We start from the raw sequence: 21,894 nt of genomic DNA on the forward strand, positions 1-21,894 counted from the left end.
AGGTAATTAATGACTCTGATGGATATCCAGAAATTATTTTAAATTTTTACCCTTAAAGCAGGTGCTTAACTTATATTTTAATGTGTCCCATCTTAACTTTCTTATAGTTTTTGTTCAATTTATTTTTTAAATGTGGATCAGTTTACCAATTATGACTGTACATGATTATGCCGTAATTGCACTTGTCTATAAGAAAATTGGGTGAAAACTCAAGTTGTATATGGATCACTTTTACCAAATAATTAAATTATTGTTAACTTGAACCATCAAACCTCGTCTTGTAAAAATAAAACAGATATGTTAGTTTAATTTCTCTTTTTCTAAGAAACAGTTATTTAAATTGGTTGAGAGAAAGTAAAGAAATTGACCTTTAAGTTATTTCTAGCTTAACTGAGCCCAAATAACTCCCCGAAGTTAAAGATTGTCTTTATAACAATGAAATAACATTTGACAAATTGACCAAGTAATTGTGTTGAAAAAAACTTACATACTGACAATTAACATCTCATATGGCTTAGATAATACTTAAATTATACACAGTTATTTTACAATTAAAGCTTTCTCATTCTGACAAGATGCTATATCACAAAGTGTTGAAATTAAAATCACAGTACTTGAAACCAGACACCATTCAGTGGGTACCAGATAACATTCTTAGTGTTCTTATGCATGGTAGTATATCCCATTGCCACTGTTTAAAATGAGGTAAACAGTTAACATAATCAAATATAAAAAAATCACAGATTAACAGTACCATTACTGTAACAATCAAATCTATAACAAGCTAATAACAAGAACATAACCATGCACAACAAATAAGATACAAATGATTAAAGCGTACCTAACATTGTCAAAGAAATATTACGTTAATTTTATCATTAATAACATTCTACACAGAAACCACTGTTACAGAAATATGGCTAGATAAATGCTGAGTGACAGTTCTGATTAGAATAAGCTTTTAAAAATATTCTCAAAAATTGCATATTTCATTAATGTCTAATTTATAGTAAGAAGAGAAGTAAACATATTTGTACAAGTTACAACTTCAAAACTACTGTAAACATGCTAAAATAATATTTTAAACCGTGTCTTGAGGTACAACAATAAAAATGTTAATCATTTCTAAAGAGATAAAACATGTCTACCTTCAAGGCATGGTATTAAGGCCCTTCCTCAAAAGATCTCTATTGCAAGAATGACCAGTCTGTGTGAGCTGGTTAATAATTTATTACTCTTACAGCTTTGCCTAAACTTATCTTACAAAACAGTACATGCAGGAAAAGACTGATCAAGTGTGATCATTATCTGCTCAGAGCAACCTTTACATCAACAGAAGATGAAAATGTCAACTACACGGACTAACACAGAGGATATATAAACAACCAGTATATGTATGTATACAAACTACTGATAGGTATGGCAACTGACAGCAGCAGAGAGGTTAGCACTGAGTAAAGGCAGAATGGAAGCCCAGGATATTGGGCCTGGATTGGTAAGACACAGGTCAGGTATTCAGCTAAATTACACATGGTAATCTAATCCAGAACCTAGCCAGAAGACCAAGGAAAAAATCTAGTACAAATGTCTGGCCAATCTTATTCCATGAAGCACATACAGAAAACAGCAGCAACTTAAACAGTAAATAAGTTCATATAAACCTATATTACTCGAGCCTGTGAAGAAGCCTTCAGACTCTGGCCACTCATCGTAAAAAGATTCAAGGAAGCGTCTAGTGATGAAGTGCATATATTAGAACAAGGAGCCACGGAAAGACACTGAAAATGGATGCTTTTAGTCAAAAATCAAGTAATGACAACACAAGACCTGCACAGGGGATCACAGAGGGTAAAAGAAGGGTACTAGTACATCAACAAGCACCAGCCACCTGAACCTGGCAAAGGTACCCCAGTACATGTACAAAGAGACTGATTATTAAGCTACAACTGGAGACAGGTGGAGACAAGAGCTCAGGACAAGGACATATGGAGGGATCTTGTAGATGGTTTATACTCCACTGGGGTGTAATATAGAGTAATAAGCTCAATCTAAATGTTTTATTTATCAAAATATGTCATTTAACTCTTGAAATATTCAATTAAATTTCTATTTATACAAAACTTCAAGTTCAAAATTACTCTTAACATCTTTGTTTAAAATTTACAAATATTTTAAACCACTAATATAGAAAATAACTTATTATAACAATAAAGCTTGCAATAAGAATCTATACTGCAACATATTAACAATATTTGTAAAATCTAAAAATTTTAAGACCAACTCCTGATATGAAACACTTTTGCTGCCAAAACTGCACACAGAGATCATTTGTCTTGTCTCTGCCATCACAGCTCAACACCATATATAGTTACCAGATGTGATGGGAAAGTACCTCAATCAAAATGTATTCCTTCCAGGAGTTTGTTCTCAATGTTCCTTTATGTTAAAATTGATCTCAAATTGCCCTGAATAGACACTGCTGCATCTAGTAACTGTTCAAAGGGTTACTGTTTTAAATAAATATTTATAATAAAATAATTGTAATATAATGGACGTATAGTTTTACCCACAGAAATGTAAGTATTGTTTAGTCAATATGATAGTACCTATAATGAAGTGATATCTTTGTCTTGCTCTTTATTTCCATGTTTTTCAGTGTTGAATGTTCACATTATCATAATCTGGTTTGGAATTTCCATTTTCCTCAGCAGAATTAACTGAGCCAGATGGTTTACCTGTTATCACATAATTTTCTCCATCAAAAACAACACTTGGTGCATTATCCATTTCAAGTTTGTCAACTATTACTCCTTCATTGTTTTCTTCTGTCCCAGAAAACCCACCATTATCCTGACCTTCACCCTTCAAGGTCACAGCTACAGCGCTGCCCTCCTTTGAGTTTTTACCCGCAGTGTGCTGCACTTCAACATCTGCAAAGTTAGGGTTATCATGACCTTCACCTGCATCAGAGGTCAAGGTCATGTCTTTCAATTCATTGCACTTAACTCCACTAACGCTCACAGGAGCACCGCTGTCATTTATAGTGGACACAACAACAGGCTTACCATCAATTTCATCCGACACAACATTGACTAAGTCTGTGTCTTTCTCTTCTTGAAGGCGGTTTGCCTTCTTCCTCTTTCTCAACCTTCCACCATACACATCAATTTTATTTGGTCTTGTCCTACCAAAACAATACACAAGCAGACCAAATGTAATAAACATTGATAAGCTCGGTACAAAAGCGATTGCCTTAATACCCAGGTGATAACCATAGTATCGAGAATTCATGAACGAGTCACCGGCGAGGTACGTCTGATTGGTGGACAGGTCAGTGTTGTTAGACCTCCATTCATAGGTCAGTTGAGTGGCGTTAAAATTGGCCAGCTGATCAAGGTTGCGGACGGTGTAAACATGACCAGAGGGGTCAGTGTACTGACCATAGTCAGCAGGAAGGTAAAATATTTGGTTCTTCCACATGTTCAGATCTAGTAACATGACAATGAAGAGAATACCATAGTTGAACCATTTCCCTGTAAAAGACAACAGCAATAAAAATCACTGCACATGTTCCACTACTGAGTACTGAGTATGCATAACAGTTTTCAAAATCTCTTGATTGGCAATTCAGTTTTAAACAAATTGGGAACTCCATGGGGACTCTTGCTGAATGCAATCAGATAAACAGATTAACATGCCTCCACTTGCTTCCAACATACTGATATAATCACCAGTTTTACTGTATTCTACTCAACATCAGGATAAGGCATAAGCCTCCACTTGTTTCCAACATACTGATATAATCACCAGTTTTACTGTATTCTAATCAACATCAGGATAAGGCATAAGCCTCCACTTGTTTCCAACATACTGATATAATCACCAGTTTTACTGTATTCTACTCAACATCAGGATAAGGCATAAGCCTCCACTTGTTTCCAACATACTGATATAATCACCAGTTTTACTGTATTCTAATCAACATCAGGATAAGGCATAAGCCTCCACTTGTTTCCAACATACTGATATAATCACCAGTTTTACTGTATTCTACTCAACATCAGGATAAGGCATAAGCCTCCACTTGTTTCCAACATACTGATATAATCACCAGTTTTACTGTATTCTACTCAACATCAGGATAAGGCATAAGCCTCCACTTGTTTCCAACATACTGATATAATCACCAGTTTTACTGTATTCTAATCAACATCAGGATAAGGCATAAGCCTCCACTTGTTTCCAACATACTGATATAATCACCAGTTTTACTGTATTCTACTCAACATCAGGATAAGGCATAAGCCTCCACTTGTTTCCAACATACTGATATAATCACCAGTTTTACTGTATTCTAATCAACAGGAGGAGGCTAGTTAATCTGATTGCATTCAGCAAATGTTATTGCAAAGTTGGATCAATATACATAGAACGAGAGTTAAATTGCGAAAAAGCTCTTACACGCAGTCATGCTATACAGATTAGGGCATGTAAATGGCCAGTCAGAGGCCTAAAATGCTACAAAAGGTGCAACTATTTAAAGCCACATACTAGTATTATACAGCACATAAAACAAACTTTTAATATCCTGTGAACTAATTGCTTCTTCCATATATACTGTACCTGTTATGTGGACAGTCCAACTCTCTTTAAGTTCATTCAGACATTTCGGTATCTCAAACTTGATGTGAGCAGTGTTGAGGCCTGGGAGCTTGATGTCAAAGTTGTTGATAAAGTGGGGAAAATCCCAATCCTAAATTTAGTTAGTAAAATGGAAATTGGATCTTTGCATATATTTTTTAATTTATAATTACTGTTTTTATTTCTAGTGACTTGAGTTCAAGTGTTGATATCTTGTACAATCATCAATATACAATGACAAATTAAACAAATAAATGGTGTTAGGACATCAAACAAACAACAGAGTTTGTGAGAGAGAAAATACAATACATTGGCATTTTATTGTATTAAAATACAGTGATTAATCATTAAGTTTTTTCTTTCTTTTTTAATTTAATAGTATCCGTAAAAAGATCCTTTGAAAGTTTTGAAAAATATATTTTTTTTTGTGGATTATTGAGAATGGTGTATTTGCAAAAAAAAAAAAAAAAAAAAAAAAAAAAGTACTAATTATTATTACAACAAAGACCCAACAGACAAACAATCACCATCACAACATACCTGCATAACAATCAGCAGATCCATAACGAGAATAAACGACGCTAAGAACGACCTTGACACCTCATTGGTCGGCAAGAAGTCTCGATTCAGGGTGTCCCAGTTAATCCAATCTGTTGCAATCACCATGACAACAACTATACTCAGAGTGATGACGCAGACCCAGAAGAGGATGATTCGATTGATTTTTCTGTTCCACCATCCGCGTACAGGGGTGGCCCAACCAGGGTAGAGTTTTTCTTGGAGCATAATGTCTGTTACCTGAAGTGTACATACCAATTTTTAATTCAAAAGTCAAATAAGTATCTGTATCTCTCTTAACACAAATGTGTCACTCAGTAATATGTTACAGTTCTAGAGTTGCCTGATCTTAAAGTTTATATAGAAATATTATAGCTACACACACAACTGACAGTAAAATCTTTTGTTATAAAATACAAATGATACTCAACTTACAGGTAACTGCTTACTTAAAAAACAAAACAAGAAATTATAAACAAACAAATATAAAATAAAAGGAATCAGATAAATACCCGGTAAATGAAATCAACTAATATAAATTGAAAAGTTATAAAGAAAGCCACCCCTCCATCTACTGGTGCTACTCACCATCCAAGCAGTGAAGAAGTCTCCACACCACGTCCCACACGCTGCAGCCTTCATAAAGATGGCGTTATTTATCCCCATGAGTCCTGAGAGAGCGTAAGACTGTGTGCTGGCGCCACCTATCAGCAGGAACAGGTTGTACACGTACGAGAAGACAAAGGTCCAAAGAATACAACACAGAAACATGATCATCCAGGACCCTTGGTCGTCTGAGAACATTTCCAGTTTCAGAACACGGTCTGGAAAATTACAGATTTAATAATGAATGATAATTAAATATACAATTTTGTACAATATGCCAGTACTGCTGGAGAGCACTTTGTGTTCAGTTTTCTCTTTTGATTTTTCCTTTTCTTTTTTTAGGGTTTGAAACATTGCAAATGACAATAATTCTGTGCTTGATAAAGTAACACAAATTAGAGGGCTCTTTCCTATTCCATTAACAGTGTCTTTTGAATCACCACAGATAAATAATGAACAAAAGACAAAGAAAAATACACCTACATACACTTTCAACTCATATATAAATCAATCATGAAACATAATGAACACAAATTACTTTCAATACTTTCACATTCAAATAAGATTAAACATGTTCCAGTATGACACAAGACCTTGAAACAAGTGTTGGTATCTGGCATGACTTGATAATTAGAAATTAACACTAATTTTTTAATGCAAGCTTAAATTAACTTACACAACTCCATAAAAATTTAACAAGAATTATCTTAAAAGTAAGTAAAACAGAAAATTCATGCAAATAAAACTTACTCAACAGCAACTTATGTATAACAAACTTCCCAAAGAAAATGCCAATAGTGATTCCTAATATCCAACAAAAAACCTTGAGGACAGACCATGCATTGTCAGGGTAATAGGAACACACCAATGCAAAGGCATTCCCAATAGCTGGAATTGTGGCCTCCTTGTAACTATGTGCCACAGGATCTTCTGCGTAAATCAGAAAGTTACAAAAAACAACAAAATATGCCACGAAGAGGCGTGCATAGGGGTGCTGAAAGTAGTAGCGGAAGTCTTTTTTCATATAGAGGGAAAATTGGCTGATTGAATCCCCTTGCACAAAACAGCTGTCTATCTTGTCCAGTTCACGATAACCTTCACCTAGACCTTGACCTCTTCCATCCGCAGTGTCCTTGGTGACCCCATCCACGCCATCACCTGTCACAATAGCAGAAGGTTCTTCTGTCTTTGTGTCCATCTCTCCACTGGCCTTTTTCTTCTTTGGTTTGTTCATGACTGAGTTTTTACTAACAGCTGTGCGATACGAGCCACGCGTTGTTGAATCTTCAAAGCCTATGGCGGAGGATCGCACTGGTGGAGTTATGACATCACTGGAGGAAGAGGAGGCCCGTTTGCCTGGTGTGACTTGCTAAAAATAAAACAATCAATTGATATCAGGAGAGGAGAATTGTGAGAATAAAATTAATATTATGAGAATTTGACAGTTATGAGTACTGACTGATTCACATAATTTCCACCCCCCAACCCCAATCAACAATAAATCTAATGCCCTGAAATCAAAATATCAAATTTTTTCTTCAACCATATCAAGGTTCAGAACTAACTCATGTTCATTACAATTTCTCATGGTTTTCTGGTAAAAAGCTTCAATGCACATGCATCTATGTATTTACTGCAAGAACCACGCCCTTTTCCCAGGACATGAAAGCTTTACATGTACTAGACTAGTATGCTTTCGCAATTTACTAGTACCTTAATTCTTTTCTACAGTATCTAACAAAGAATATTTGCTACTGTAATTATTACCTTCTCACAACTGATCATAGACCTCCAAACTTCTAATTTTTTGGAAACACTGACTTAAACAACCTGGTTTGCTCAAGTCTTCATTGCATGTGATAAGTGTTAATCAACGCAAGGGCAAAGGCAAAGGCCAAAGCAGCGAGACTAACCCACAAAATAAATAAATAAAATACCTTAGTTTCCACTGCCACTTTATCGTTTTGCGGTTCAACTTCATTGGTTTCCATTATTTTGCTGATATACTATGAGTACTCCCACGACGACAATTGCATTCAATTTGAAAATGGAGCCCCTAATCGGCCAAAATTCAGAGTTAGTAAGGAATGTTTTGCTGTTGCCATTTCCTGATTTGCTCCATGTAAAGCTTATTTGATAAGTATATTTTAGTTTCGTTACAATGATTTTTAGAAGGCACTTTGTCAGGTGAATAAATTTCCTCGAACATAAAATACGTGATAAAAACAAAATAACTGTACAGTAAAAAGCTATTTCAATGTGTGTTGTCCTAATAAAGAAAACACCTAGCTTATACAAAACTTCGAGTAGTAAGTGGTTGAATAAATTTCAGCTCAGCATGTAGGTGCTTCCTTCAACTTCCGGCGTCGCGCTCAGGCGTGGAATTCACACAGATGTTGGTTTGGTGAGCTTGATCATGTATAATGTACCTAAGATTATGATTAAAATTAGCTTATATAATTTTAATAAAACCAGTTTCATTCCAAAAACCAATTTAAGAAAATGTATCGACTGCTTTCCTTTCAAACAAGGCATTTATTTTTGGTCCTAAGAAATTTTCCCTTGACAACGGTGTAATTTTAAAATTCTTAGATTATCAAGCTAGCACAAGACATCGTCTGGATTGAATATTTGAACGGTTATCAGATCCACCTTATCTCATTAACGATACAGATCGTTAGAATTTTTGAAAATATTCCAGTTTAATATAGAAATTATTTCTTTTGTGTGAAAAATGTTATTGTCGCTTGGTCTACTGGTACAATGTAGCTCCCCAACTGAGCTTTTTTAAAATATTTATTTTGCATACTTCCGTGAGGGCATTAGCAACTTCAATATTTTTAGAAACATGCGTAACTTTTAGCCACATTAAAAGAGTGAACATCTAAGTATTTGTTATTTTTCATGTTTATAAAGGTTTCTTGGAGTGTGTTATGCCAGGGATAACAATGTTGAGGAAGAGAACACTTAAGATTGTGAAAGAACTTGATGCTTTTCCTAAAGTCCCTAAGGACTATGCAGAAACAGGCAGCAGTGGAGGGGGAGGTTAGTTCTATAACTACACAAGTATATCTACTATAGCTTCCAGTGCAAAGATTTATAATTGGCCGGACTCTTTATATAACATGATACATGTAATCATAGATAATACCTTTGTATTGGGAAACATTTGAACATGGTAAACATAACCTGTCATAAGAGTAATAAAAATCTTACAGTATGTTTAGTTTTCCATTTTTCTGTATTTATATGATGCAAATTTCCCAATGTTTCACAGTATATGATCAGATTTTTCACTGAGACAGACAAGACTTTTAATTTTCCTTTGCTATACTAAATGGCGAACAGTACTGTCATTATATATAAGAATCTGTATAGGAAAAAATGTTACAGTAATATAATCCACATATATTATCTGCAGCTGTGTCCATCTTGATCTTCCTGGTGATGGCAGCTCTAGTTGTCTCAGAAATCATGAACTACGTCAGCACAGAGATGCACTTCAATTATGAAGTTGATGCTCAGATAGACAGGTAGGAGGGTGCTACATAACAACTAAACAGTTACTTGAGTGTCTCAAGCAAAATGTAAAGGCTGTCAGTAACTTCTGTAACTTTAGTTGATTCTCAAAAAAAAACTTGATTATTACTATAAAGAAGCAACTTCCAGTTTCAGAAACTTTTTAAAGTCTCCTCTTTGAACTGAAGGTTTAAGATAACAGCCAAAGCCTTTTCTTTTGATTTATCTCAGAAGAAGACATCTATGTTGTTTAACTTGTAGAAAATATTGTCATTTATTGTTTAACATCAGTGCCTTAACAGCATATTGTTAACATTTTGTTTTCCAGAAAATTGAAGATCAATGTTGATATCACAGTTGCTATGGCTTGTGATGGTGAGTGTTTATTATAACTATACTGAGATCTATGGGGGGCATTAATGCTGTTAATGACTGGTCATGACTCCTTAATGCCTGGTCTTGGTTGTTAACTTCATTTGACTGCTTGCATTACAATGTATCTTAGTGTCCAGTTTATGGAATGTCACAGTAGTCCATAAAATATGCAGGTATCTGTTTGGGCAAATGTATTGGAAATTAATTCTATTTTGATTTGGCTCAATACTGAAAGAGAAAAGAAAAAAGAATCTCATAAAAACTGTTTGAAAGCTGCTACAGTATTTTTTGTGATCCTCCAAAGCACAATGTGTTTTAAATTATTAGCAAAGTGTCTTTTTCTAAATGGGTCTTTCAAAATTTATATATTTTAGTCTCTTTCCCACATTTTAGCACTGGGGGCAGACATAGTAGAACTGACTGACCAAGGTTCCCACACAGAAGTCGAGGGTCAGTTAGAGCAGGACCCTGTCCACTTTGAGCTCAGTGACAGACAGCGGCAGTACTTTGCCACTATACAACATGTGAACACATATCTGCGCAATCAATACCATGCTATCCAGGCTGTGCTTTGGAAGTCAGGGTATTCAGGCATGGGAGTAGAAATGCCAAGAGGGTATGGTGTAATGTCTCTGAATCAAAATTTACATGAGTTTGATTCCTAACTTACTACATGTAGTACACATGTAAGACAACTGCCTAGAAGCTGCGGCTTACAGACTGTAACAGTAAAATGTCTTCTAAAATAAGGATTGGATTAAAATCATTTATTAAAGATGCAGTTGCTCCATTCATTTCTCTGTCTCATGCACAACAGTATGCTCTTTTCATAGTTGTTATTAACCTTGCATTTCTCTAATCTCCTTTAGTTCTTGCATGTAAGCTGTGAAGTTTTTTTCTCAGAGCTACATTGTGTTGCACCATATTTCAGTCCATTAGAAAGTGTTCCAGGAGAAGCAAAGGCTTGCAGACTCCATGGTTCCATATATGTCAACAAAGTCTCAGGGAATTTCCATATAACTGCAGGGAAGTAAGTATACATAGTGGCATTGTCACATCTAACATATTGTTTAATAGGTCTATGAGTAACGAGTGCGATTCTTGGGTGATTTTACGGTATTTATGCTTTTAATATTCAAAGGCTTTCTTTGCTGATTTGGCATAGGAGTGTAGGCATGATCTGTTCAAATGTTTTAATCTTAATCTTTACATGGTGCTATCTGCTAATCAGTGACAAAATAAGTAAATCAGTTAATATACTATGTTCTCAGTTGAGATTTTGCCTCTCCACTTTTGATCTCAGATTTTCCTCAACTTTTTTTTCAGAAGTATTCCTCACCCAAGAGGTCATGTCCACCTCACAGACTCCATATACAGGGAAGGTGAGTAGCAGCTTAGATGTTGTTGTAACCAGAGGCAGAATTAGTAACTGCTGAGTATGAATTTGTTCCTTATTGTACACATTTATCACCTTCAATTCTCTATTGAAGGTTAAGTTAATAAGTGTGTATCTCAACAAGTCCAGTATCATAGCACACACTGTAATGGTCAACATCATGTTATAACTATCCTATATAAAAAATCCTCTGCTGTGAACAGCATTCCCTCGGGTAACAGAACACCTAACACAATTCCAATAATAGAACACCTAACATTTCAAGTAATAGTACACCTATCACAATTTCAAATGTTATTTCATATTCTTCTCTTTGCTTCAGATCACAACTTCTCCCACAGGATAGAGAGGCTGTCTTTTGGTGAAGTTGGTCCAGGAGTTGTCAGCCCACTGGATGGGGATGAAGTTCTGACCACAGAACGTTAGTAGAAATATGAATTGAGACATATCCCGTTTTGCTGATTTTCATATTTCTAATCAATCTCTCCCTTCTGCTTTGCTTGCTTCATGGCCTTGTCTTTTCTACTTGTCTTTTTTGATAAACTTATGAGCATGCTACATGTTTAAGGATTGGTTTTCTGTAAAAGTAATCAATGAAATTATCAATAATTTTCTGCATTTTTCATTTTATGAAAATGATATTTTTATATTATTCTTACTAATTTTTTAGTATTTCAGCTTAAAGGAATTTTTCTCTTTTTAGATTTGTATCAATTTTTTTTCCAGCTTACAAAATGTTTCAGTATTTCATCCAAATAGTCCCGACAAAGGTGCGAACACTTGCTCACAGCGTAGATACATACCAGTTTTCTGTCACCACACTTGTAAGAATATTTTTTAAATATTCATTTTATTAAAATACAAAGTAAGTATTATAATAAATCAATGGAAAGCAAAAGTGGCTGATGTTTTTTATGTCTTTGTTAGCAAAGATTGAATAAAGTTAACATATTTATTTTTTCATTTAGAATTTAACAACCTTTTAATTATTTTTTGTATGCTAATTATTTTGCTATTTAACTAAAGAATGAGGTTTTAAAGAATATGTGTAGCATGCTAGATGATTTAAGAATCACTTAACTATAACACAATATCAAATAGATTCATGCATTCATATATTAGCTATCAACTGGTAAACAGTGCTAAATATAACCAAGGAGTTACAATCTGTTATAAGTCCTTGATATAACAGAGGTTTTGCTGTTTTCAGAACCGCACCATAGACCACAGTCTACCTGGACATGGAGGCGGAGGAGCTCCTGGGATTTTCTTTAAGTACAAATTCTCTCCTTTAACTGTGATTGGTACCGAGGAGCGTAAATCAGTCTGGAAGTTCACAGTGAGGCTGTGTGGCATTGTGGGAGGAATCTTCAGCACGGCAGGTAGTTTATAATTTCTGATATTTTTCCACATAAACAAAAAACACAGAAGTAAGATTCTAATATGGTTGTCTTGCAGCATAAAAGTATATTTATATTGTATGTTTTGGTTAGCAAAGTGATTCTTACCCAAAGGTTGTAACACATTTGGATAAACAGAAAACAAAGGGAATCAATATCAGAGAATGCACAGAGTTAGCAGCCATATATATGTACTGAAGCATTACAAACACAGTTTTCATTGTCTATAATCCAGCTGTCAATATTTGTTTGCAGGTCTGCTTCAGAGACTTTGTGGCTATGTGACAAATCTCTTGCTTGGCCACTTTTCCAAACAACAACATTCCTCATCCTAGGTTTATACAGGATTATCCTTGCATAATGGGGCATGAAATGTATGCAGATTTAAATTTTAAACGTTCAATCTGGTTCTCTGTACGCATGTAGGTTTTGGCTGGCTTGTATATGCCAGTAGATAAAGCCAGCTTTGATCCTTTCCCTCCAGCTGCACTTCAGAATAATCTGCTCCCAGTCAAATAAGGGGATTTTTGATTGTTTTTTGACTTAATCAAAAGATAATCAGTTTTTATTGTCATTGATGAAACAATTAGATGGATTTTAGGTTCTTTTTTTCAACAATTATGTAGCAAAAATATATAGCAATACCTTTTAAGCAGGATGATATAGTATTAATTGTGATCATTCCAAGTTTTTAAGTCTATGTTTTAGACAATTTGTTAGGGTGTTTTTCATGTTGAAATGTGATCATTTTTGTTTTGTTTTATTTTATACTTGTTGCAACCTTAATAGCATAAATTTTGAAAAATGATTTTGCTTTCACCACAGAAGAGCAGTTACACTTTATTTATGATTATGTAATAAATTTGACAGTGAACAAAAAAATTTTGTAATTCATCTATTTATTAATATAAGAAATTGTTTTCTTTACATTGGCAAGATTCTGGCTCTTAAAGGATCTGTTCACATACCAATCTGGTCCTGGAACAAGGCTGTCTCTGAGAAGAAGGCAAGAATACATACTGTACAGCAAAGAGATTTTTATAAAATTTCACCTTGCCACAAGACACACATTGGATCAATTTTCGATCCTAAACTGCTCTTGTCTGTACAGATCAGTCAGCAATTCATAAAGAAAGTAGTTCTTTTCATGTATTCATACTTCACCTAAGTTGATCTTTTGATTTCAGAGTCAAAACATCAAGATGTCTTGGAAAATAAAAAAAAAAAAATTAAAAGCAGTTAATTAAAAAGCCATTCAAGAAAGAGCAAAGTGTTGCTTAGGCCAGCAAGACAATAACAATGTGTACAATCAAAACAATACCTTTTTTGGTAAAGAAGAGAGGCTTAATCTAGATAATAAATATATTGTACAGGAAGCTGCAAAACTAAGATATATACAACACCAAAATGGACAGTGGTAAAAATAATGGTAAAGAATTATGACAGAGGAAAATGTTTGGAATGTTTTGGGGCTAGGAGGAATGGGCTAACCACATGATTATGCTAGTGTTCATAATTGATGATGAACTTAGACAATCTAAGCCATATGGCTTTCCTGTCAGACACCTGGCAGTTAATACAATCACAGACATTGAAAAAAAAAAATGAAAGAGGCATTACTGTGGGAAATATAAAATGGGAACACAGGTCAGCTCCAGAAATAAGAATTTCAAGATAAGAAGCATAAAATGCAGCTGAGATTGAAGAGCTACACCACTTCATATAAAATAAATATACTCCAAGGATGGCATAATATTAGCTGTCAAGAAGAGGGAGAACTCCTGTGGTCAGTTTATCCTCTCCAGATCTTATATCACCTGGCAAAACATCTGGCAGGCGTTTCGCCAAATCAATTATACCAATCTCTGCAAAAATGTCTCGTAACTGTTGCATGCACTCGTGACCACTTTTGTCAAACTCTGCCTCATTCCACATACACAACATACGTACAATTTTCACATGTGGGTTATGAGGGTGCTTGGTCTCCATGTGATCCAGTTCAATATCCGTGAAGCCTAATTTACTCCCTAGATGTCGCCAGCTGCTGCCTACACGCTCTGCCAGTTTGTCTAGCCATCGGGCACTCAAGGGACCTACCAGAAAAAATGTTTGTTCCAAAACATTAAAAAATGCTGATTTTGCATTAAGTAACTGTTATCATATTATACACACACACACAATTACCTAGGTACCTTTGATTTTATTTATTTAATTCTTCTCATGAAAATTAACTTCATTTTGATGGGCATTTATTTGTCAAATGATACTACAACCAGCAAAACAAAGTGGAACAAATTGATGATTAAATGTACTGGTAAATGTAATGTCCATGTGCATCCTTCCTCCTACTTATCCTCCAAGACTACCCCCACCTATTCTCCCAGCTTTAAGGTACTGCTCCACAATGTGACCCTGTCCATCTTCAATGAGAGCATCACAAAACAGCTGAAATGCCTCTTCTCCCAGAATGCTGAGTTCCTCCAGTAACTGATCTACCTGATTTGTAGATGATCCTTGGTTCTGAAAAGTGAAATATTCAATTAATTTGGAGAGGGATAATGGGGGGGGGGGGGGGGCTGTTGTGTACAGATGCAGACTTGTAGCCAGTTTTTTCAAAGGGCTGGTTATTTATTGAAAAGTGGACCATGAAATCTTTGTGAAACTGTATCAAAATTTACCAATTAAAGAAGGGACCTTTACCAAGCATAAAGGGGTGGCTATGGGGCCTAGTCACAACATTTGTCTGTATATGTGCTAATCACTCTGCCTGTACCTGTTACTGTCAACAATGCCTGTACTATCACCATCTGACACAATTTCAGAAGTCCAGTTTATGGGCCTTATTTAAACCTGATTCCACAGCTTGATTTTAACTTGGATTCAGTGGATGACACACAATGTTTACCTGTATAAATCGTATCATGAAATGATCCAAGACATCTTTGTCTACCAAATATGTGTACAGTCTTCCATTGACATTAATTCTCTGTGTTAGATCTGAGTGGTGCTTTAACAGTCTTGACACATGCTCTGGTTTCATCATTCTGTGTCAAATATAAAAAAATCCATTGTTTCAATACAGAGATTAAATTGTAGTTCTGCACATATTTTATATATTCACACTTTATTATTTACATATTAGTAACGTCAATAGATTCAAAACAGAAATATATAATGGTACTTATATTGTATATGATTGATATGCATGTACCAGTCACATACCCTGTATACTGTATTTTACATTGTATACAAACACTCCAGTAACATGCATGTACTGAGTACAAGTATTTGTTGTCCCATGAAATTTCATTGATTTTTAGTTTGGAAAAATTAACAGTCTGTGATTACATGCAAAATCACCTGAAACCCATGGGAATTTGTCAATTCTACTTTACGTGTCAAAATCCCGTTCGGTTCCTGCAGGCATAGTTTTTATGTCAATTTATCAACCGTCTGCTTGGTTGAATTTTTTGCTACTTAGTCTAACGCGACATAAGGCACAAATACGTATTACTTACCACTTCCGAAAACAGCGCAGCTTCACCTCAGATACACAAATATATATTGTTGGCGGTTTCAGTGACCGACGAAGGAATTAACTTCGAGTGAGAAATTGTCAGCGCCAGTCAATTTTTGTATCCTAGCAATGACCTTGACCTTCACTTGGATTGAAATGGGGACAATGTTGTCATCGATATGAATTCTGATCTAAGGGTCTATTCCCACAACTTTAGATCGATCTATCACCGCGGGGAGTCTCACTAGATTACTGTCAGATAATCCCCCTTAAGTGTCCGTCCCCGCTTACTAGAAAGCTATAAGGGGTAATTAACTTTCGTGTCCGCCCGGCTGACAGCTATTTAGCGTGAACCCCCAGGGAGTAAGGTCGATCTAAAGTAGGTCGATCTAATCTATGGAAATGGGGTGTTACTTGCACTAGACAGCACGGCACGGTTTTTAATTTGCTGGATTTCAGTTCTGCAGTGTTGTTTGATTGAGATGAAAGCGAAAGATGAATTCGTTTGTGCCAAATTTGTAATTTTCTCAAATGTCAATTATTTTTTACAAATACTATTTTAACGTTTAGCGTATTTATGTCTGGACCACTGGGCGCATTGTGATGTAGGCCTTCTATTTCACAAAAATTCGAAATCAATTCAGTCAATCTCAAAGTTTGGTGAAAACGCTGATTGGATGAAAGTCTAGGATACGTCTAATGAGAAAACTGCATTTTGTTGAATTGTTCCTTTCAGCAGCACAATACACGTACCTGTAGGCCTATATCTCCGTAACCTTTGATGGCTCCGGATTTGAACAAACCTCGCTTTGACTCGTTCGCGTTTAGCCTGTACTGGTTAGATCGTTCAATGAGTCATTTGGGGCGGGCTTTAAATGTGAGTGTCTGGCCACCAGGCCTAACGAAAAGCAAGGGTATCCAACTGTGTAGAGGTCTGTTTCAAGTTATCTCTGAAGCTCAGAGTGCGCCCAGAACAGTGACTATATTGAGATATAGGGATATATACATCCTACCTAATATGAATAATGACAAAATAACATGCGTTACGTATGGGCAAATCACTGGTCTACAAACCTGTAGTAATGATACTAACCTGACATTACCAGTTTTTAATAAAATACTAATTTAGAAACATAATACAAATCCAGCTGTTGATCAAGGTATAAACAAAATGGTGCAATAGGCCTACTTTCGTAACCCCTCTGTACATGCATGTAAAATCACATAGAAAATATGCAACACATTATTTTTTTATTATTGGGTCTTAATTTATTGTCTATTCGACAAATGTTTTTGCAATGAAAAACAATCAATCAAAAACAATTAAAACTATCGTTTAACTAGTTAAAAAGGACATATACTGTGGTGGTAATTAATTGTGCGCAGCCTAGGATTTCTACTGGCTTAAAAGTCTCCATCTTCTTCATAGCAGGGGATTATATCCGATATAATTCCCTGTTTATAGATACCTGAGGGATAGAAAAGCATATTAAAAGCAGCTGATCAAAATCAAGACAATGGACATCATCATGGCGGCCAGTTTTGGCCTAACATCAACACCGCTGGAAACCTGACCGGCAGTGATGGCACTGTTTTTGATTGCAACCACTCTGGTAGGGGCCCCACTTCCGTCCTTGTGCAGCATGTGAAACACAAAGGCCGTCGTTCCGGTGTTCGGCAACTTGTCAAGATTGGCTACATTCTCCAGCGCGAGCTTCTTGGCTCCAAGAAAGGCCACGTGCGCTGGAAATGACGTCGTTTGCCCTGCGTCGTAGCTAATGGCATCACTACCGACTCCGTTGATATTTCGATTGTTAACTAACCATTTCGCTGCATCCGCTGAAAATCCTGGAAAATGAAGAAGGGGCTGTCCTTCATCATTTACCCAATGGGTTCGGTTTGTAGAGCCAAGGTATTTTTCAAAATCATTGACAAATTTTCCCCAGCCCGTGCGAAGAAATACCATGGCGTTGTCAGGTATTCGGCCATTTTCCTTCTCCCAGTCTTCCAAGTCCTGGACGGTAAGGACAGCGTCCGTGTTATTTTCAGCTTTTTTGCTCATGTCCACTCTGACGGCAGGACCGATGAGAATGTGCGGAGGAATATCGTGGACTCGCCACGAACCTTTTATGTAGTGCGCAGGCGCGTCAAGATGTGTACCCACGTGTTCTGGTGAACAGAATCGGTTCATTTCACTCCTAAAAAATGTATTATTTAAAAATGTATTATTTAAAAATGCATTAAGTTACTGCAAGGCTGGTATTAATTTTGTAAGTGAGGAAATATTTCGTAATAATAGTATTTTTTTTTTTTTTTTTTTTTTTTTTTTTTTTTTTTTTTTGCAAACGAATCAAATACTTATAGAGTGGAATTCTGAGGAAAATTGAAGAAAGTGGATTGCGTTTAAAAATCGTCACGGCGAATTAATCTTAAAAGACCTAAAAGAAGTCTTTATACAAATATGCAAGGCAAAACTGTAACTTGACACTGTCTGCAGTTATTCCCAACTTACAATTTTCAAAAATTATTATAGTTAACTTTTTAATTAAAACATGTAACAATGGCAATAACTCAACTGTGATTACGCACCATACGGTGTTGTTACCTAGATTCACAAACCCCCTCTCAAGGACAATCAACTGGAAAGGATTCCTTCCTGGCCACAGAATCGTTTCATTAGAGAGAGGGTAGGTCAGGTCCATGACGTCATCGGTCCCAGCTTTGAAGTGGGCTTTCTTGAATGCCATGAGACGCACGGGGGCGCCACTGCCATCTTTGATGTTGACTGGAAGTGCTGCAACGGAGTCCCCAGTTGTTGATAACTTATCTAGGTTTGCAACGCTTTCGAGAATGAAAATGTTCTTTTCAAGGAAAGGAACGTGGGCCATCATAGTTTTACTGGGGCCTACTGAGGGTCCGTCAGTGCCTATTCCTGATATTTTCCTTTTAGAGGAAATCCATTTGGCGGCATCTTCGGAAACAGCGGGAAAGCGTACCAAAGGATTTCCATTGGCGTCCAACCAGCTGTCGGTGCCCTCGTAACCATAGTACGCCGTGCGATTATCATGGTGATTTCCCCAACCGGTGTAGATAAACAGTATAGAGTTGTCAGGAATGGGACCGTTTTCTTTTTCCCACTTTTGCACGTCCTCTACTTGCAGGTTGTATTCATTATTTTGGGCTGCCTGAGAAGCAATATCAATGCGAACTGCAGGCCCGAAAAACCTGTGGGGTGGGATGTCATGCATGCGCCACTTGCCTTTGCTGAAGTGCGCAGGCGCATCCATGTGGGTACCTTGATGTTCTTGTGCGCAGATATCGTTGGATTCGAGCCTAAAAATATAAAGTTAATTGGGGCCATTAATTTAGATTTTTTTATTAGCTTAAAGATAACCATGTTCACGCTACTTGCGTATAAAAAAGGTTTCTCTGAGTGGTGTAAATGACGCTTACATTTTGTATCATACTTGCCTCGTTGTTTTTTGTTGTTTCATAATGCATGCATATTATACATATTACCTTCCAATATGGAAAAAAAATTAACGGTAAGGCCACACTTTTTTATTTTTATGGATGACATCCTGCGCGCGCACCGATTTTCGCCCGTTCTCCGAAAAAAAAAAAAAAAATCCCCCCCCCCCAGCCCCCAACGAAGTCGGTTGTCGCAAACGTCGTTATTGAATTTGCCAGGAAATGAGCTTTCTGCGCATGCGTATTATCGCCACGTGGAAATGTGGCCGCTTTGCCGTCAAATTCATCTCTAGGATTACTTTCAAATTACACGACAATTAAAGTCATAAAGAGAACGGGTGCCGTCGTTTTAGATTGGTGTGCCATTGATATTGGGCATGGAGATATCACCTTTTTACAATTGTGCGAAAGGCTGGCGGCCGACAGCGATTATGGCCCGAAAAATTTCAGTGACATTCTGTACAAAGCAGCACATAGGCTACCAGGTTTTCTGTAGCGAAAAAAGGGTCGACCAGGGCGTCGAGGTATTTGGTGCCCTGAAGGTCGGACAGGCCACCTGACAGTTTGGCCGTGTGAGTCGAAGTAGACAAAATGGCATCGTCCGAAATTACCTTTAATAGATTTGGTAGTATTAAGCATATCTTTGCATCATTTTTTAAATATTTCTGTGAAGTGTTCAAAATGCTTTAATATTCTGAGAATACAAATAAAGACACACTGTTGGTTTGATATTTGTTTTATTGATTGCTATACCAACAAAATGCATGAAATAATATCAATAGATTTTGCAATAAGAAGTATATCTATTCATGACTTTTTTTTTACATTTCTACGAAGTATTCACAATGCTTTAATATTTTGAGAGCATGGATAAAGACATATTGTTAGTTTGATACGTGTTTCTGTGGTAAAATTTGTTTCCAGCTGTGTACTGACAGCATTCCTTTACTTAAGCAGTATTTTTTTTTAGACTGTTTTTTTTTTTTTGCATCACTGACGTGACACTGGTAGTATATATATATATATATATATATATATATATATATATATATATATATATATATATATATATATATATATATATTTTTTTTTTTTTTAGTGAACCTATAGTACTAAATTTTGCTGGCACTTATTTTTTTGTGGGGCACTCACCACTTCGCAGCGTATTTAGATGGTCCCCTAGAAATCCGAGTGTAATTAAACCCAGGCAGTCCTGGCCAATACAGTGAGTCCGGGGTCAGGAGGTACGTCATGTCGATGACATCATCAGCCGTGGGGCTCAACTGGGCATGCGCGTGCAAGACAAAGAGCGCCATTACGACCACCAATTTGAAATCTTCCATGATATCTGAAATGTATTAAATAAATTTCCTTTGTGTTTATGTCAATAATATTTCATCTAATATGCTTTTACTTTACGGAAATTAAGTTTTTTTTTCACTTCAAATTCATTAATTTTTATATTTTTTTATTATTTTTGGTATGTTTTAAACTTTCACAATAACATGATTACACAAAACCCGCATCAACTGTATAAATTAAGTCTTTAGAAATTATCAAAACAATATTTTTCATTTCCATTTTCTAAATTAAAATATATAAAATAAATATATTTCCCTTTCCTCCCCTCCCCCATTTTCAAATATTGAACCGAACAACCCCAATGCCACTCGTGTCGTCTTCTTTAAACTGTCATACTGTAAAATAAATGGTCAAATCTCACCAGATCCCCTTAATAAGTGCAGGATTTATCAGAAATAACCATAAGCCCTTTATCTTGACTTATGTTTTCTTCAAAGAATTTTTTTTTTGGTTTATTTTTCCCGAAGTTGATTCATATTGGACCTCTGGTGACCTCTAATCTCATTTATTTACAGGTTATGAAATATTATAAAAATTCCTTTACTGATTTTTTAGAACTATGCTTCAGCTGCATAATAAAACATAAATTATTGCTTTATGCCATTTTGTTGTCATTTGGTGGATATTATTTTTAGGTACGACAATATAAGCAAAGGGTGTTACAAGCCACTCCACAGAAACCGATTCCTGGCTAATTTAGCTTTAATTTGATACCAATGAACCTTGGTCACCCAATTCGTACCGATGAACCCCTCTACCTGACGTACTATCCGGTCCCACAATTTTCCTCTCAAACCACCGATATGTAGCCTATAGCCCGCACGTGTTTAGCTGTTTTGCATCAAGAAATTATCGCTTGATGACCCCAATATTGGATCCTCCGCAACCTCTGCGGCCGTATTCTCAAAACCTGGTAGCTACCACAGTTTGCAAATATTTAAGAAAATTTGTAACCCTGACTTACGCTGTACTCTCAAGCCTCTTTTAAGTCTTGATAATTATCATTTTTATATAACTTTCCGGAAGTGACGTACGGTCCCTCATCGACA

At 36.0% G+C, this 21,894-nt stretch overlaps 3 protein-coding genes across 7 annotated transcripts; 1 reads left to right on the forward strand and 2 right to left on the reverse strand.

Moving 5' to 3' along the window:
* Positions 1-410: 410 nt before the first annotated feature.
* LOC106171585 (transmembrane protein 117) lies at positions 411-16,177 on the reverse strand. Of its 3 annotated transcripts, XM_086995075.1 has the most exons (9): positions 16,014-16,177; positions 15,401-15,539; positions 14,868-15,015; positions 14,446-14,588; positions 6,556-7,174; positions 5,788-6,023; positions 5,182-5,439; positions 4,624-4,753; positions 411-3,533 (listed from the first exon to the last, which is right to left on the reverse strand). In XM_086995075.1, exons 2-9 carry the CDS (start codon positions 15,536-15,538, stop codon positions 2,653-2,655), a joined length of 2,553 nt encoding a protein of 850 aa, XP_086851201.1. In that variant the 5' UTR covers position 15,539; positions 16,014-16,177; the 3' UTR covers positions 411-2,652. The 3 variants fall into 3 exon arrangements, with proteins under 3 accessions (XP_086851201.1, XP_013407457.2, XP_013407458.2); XM_013552003.2 differs by lacking the exons at positions 14,446-14,588; positions 14,868-15,015; positions 15,401-15,539; positions 16,014-16,177 and adding an exon at positions 7,743-7,955; XM_013552004.2 differs by lacking the exons at positions 14,446-14,588; positions 14,868-15,015; positions 15,401-15,539; positions 16,014-16,177 and adding an exon at positions 7,573-7,695.
* LOC106171586 (endoplasmic reticulum-Golgi intermediate compartment protein 2) lies at positions 8,137-13,377 on the forward strand. Of its 3 annotated transcripts, none has more exons than XM_013552006.2 (11): positions 8,137-8,209; positions 8,722-8,850; positions 9,227-9,338; positions 9,653-9,699; positions 10,093-10,315; positions 10,631-10,729; positions 11,026-11,081; positions 11,418-11,516; positions 11,822-11,919; positions 12,306-12,477; positions 12,751-13,377. In XM_013552006.2, the coding sequence occupies exons 2-11, from the start codon at positions 8,739-8,741 to the stop codon at positions 12,828-12,830; spliced, it is 1,098 nt and encodes a 365-aa protein (XP_013407460.2). In that variant the 5' UTR covers positions 8,137-8,209; positions 8,722-8,738; the 3' UTR covers positions 12,831-13,377. The 3 variants fall into 3 exon arrangements, with proteins under 3 accessions (XP_013407460.2, XP_086851203.1, XP_086851202.1); XM_086995076.1 differs by having other exon boundaries at positions 8,175-8,230; XM_086995077.1 differs by lacking the exon at positions 12,751-13,377 and having other exon boundaries at positions 11,822-11,960; positions 12,306-12,474.
* A 1,090-nt stretch (positions 16,178-17,267) lies between the features above and the next one.
* Positions 17,268-20,827, reverse strand: LOC106171570 (uncharacterized). Its single transcript, XM_086994812.1, has 3 exons — positions 20,636-20,827; positions 18,602-19,345; positions 17,268-18,210 (listed from the first exon to the last, which is right to left on the reverse strand). Exons 1-3 carry the CDS (start codon positions 20,824-20,826, stop codon positions 17,502-17,504), a joined length of 1,644 nt encoding a protein of 547 aa, XP_086850938.1. The 5' UTR covers position 20,827; the 3' UTR covers positions 17,268-17,501.
* Positions 20,828-21,894: the final 1,067 nt, after the last annotated feature.

Source organism: Lingula anatina, chromosome 9, assembly GCF_051362555.1.
Source record: "Lingula anatina isolate TDL-2025a chromosome 9, LinAna3.0, whole genome shotgun sequence".
Taxonomy (NCBI): Eukaryota; Metazoa; Brachiopoda; class Lingulata; order Lingulida; family Lingulidae; genus Lingula; species Lingula anatina.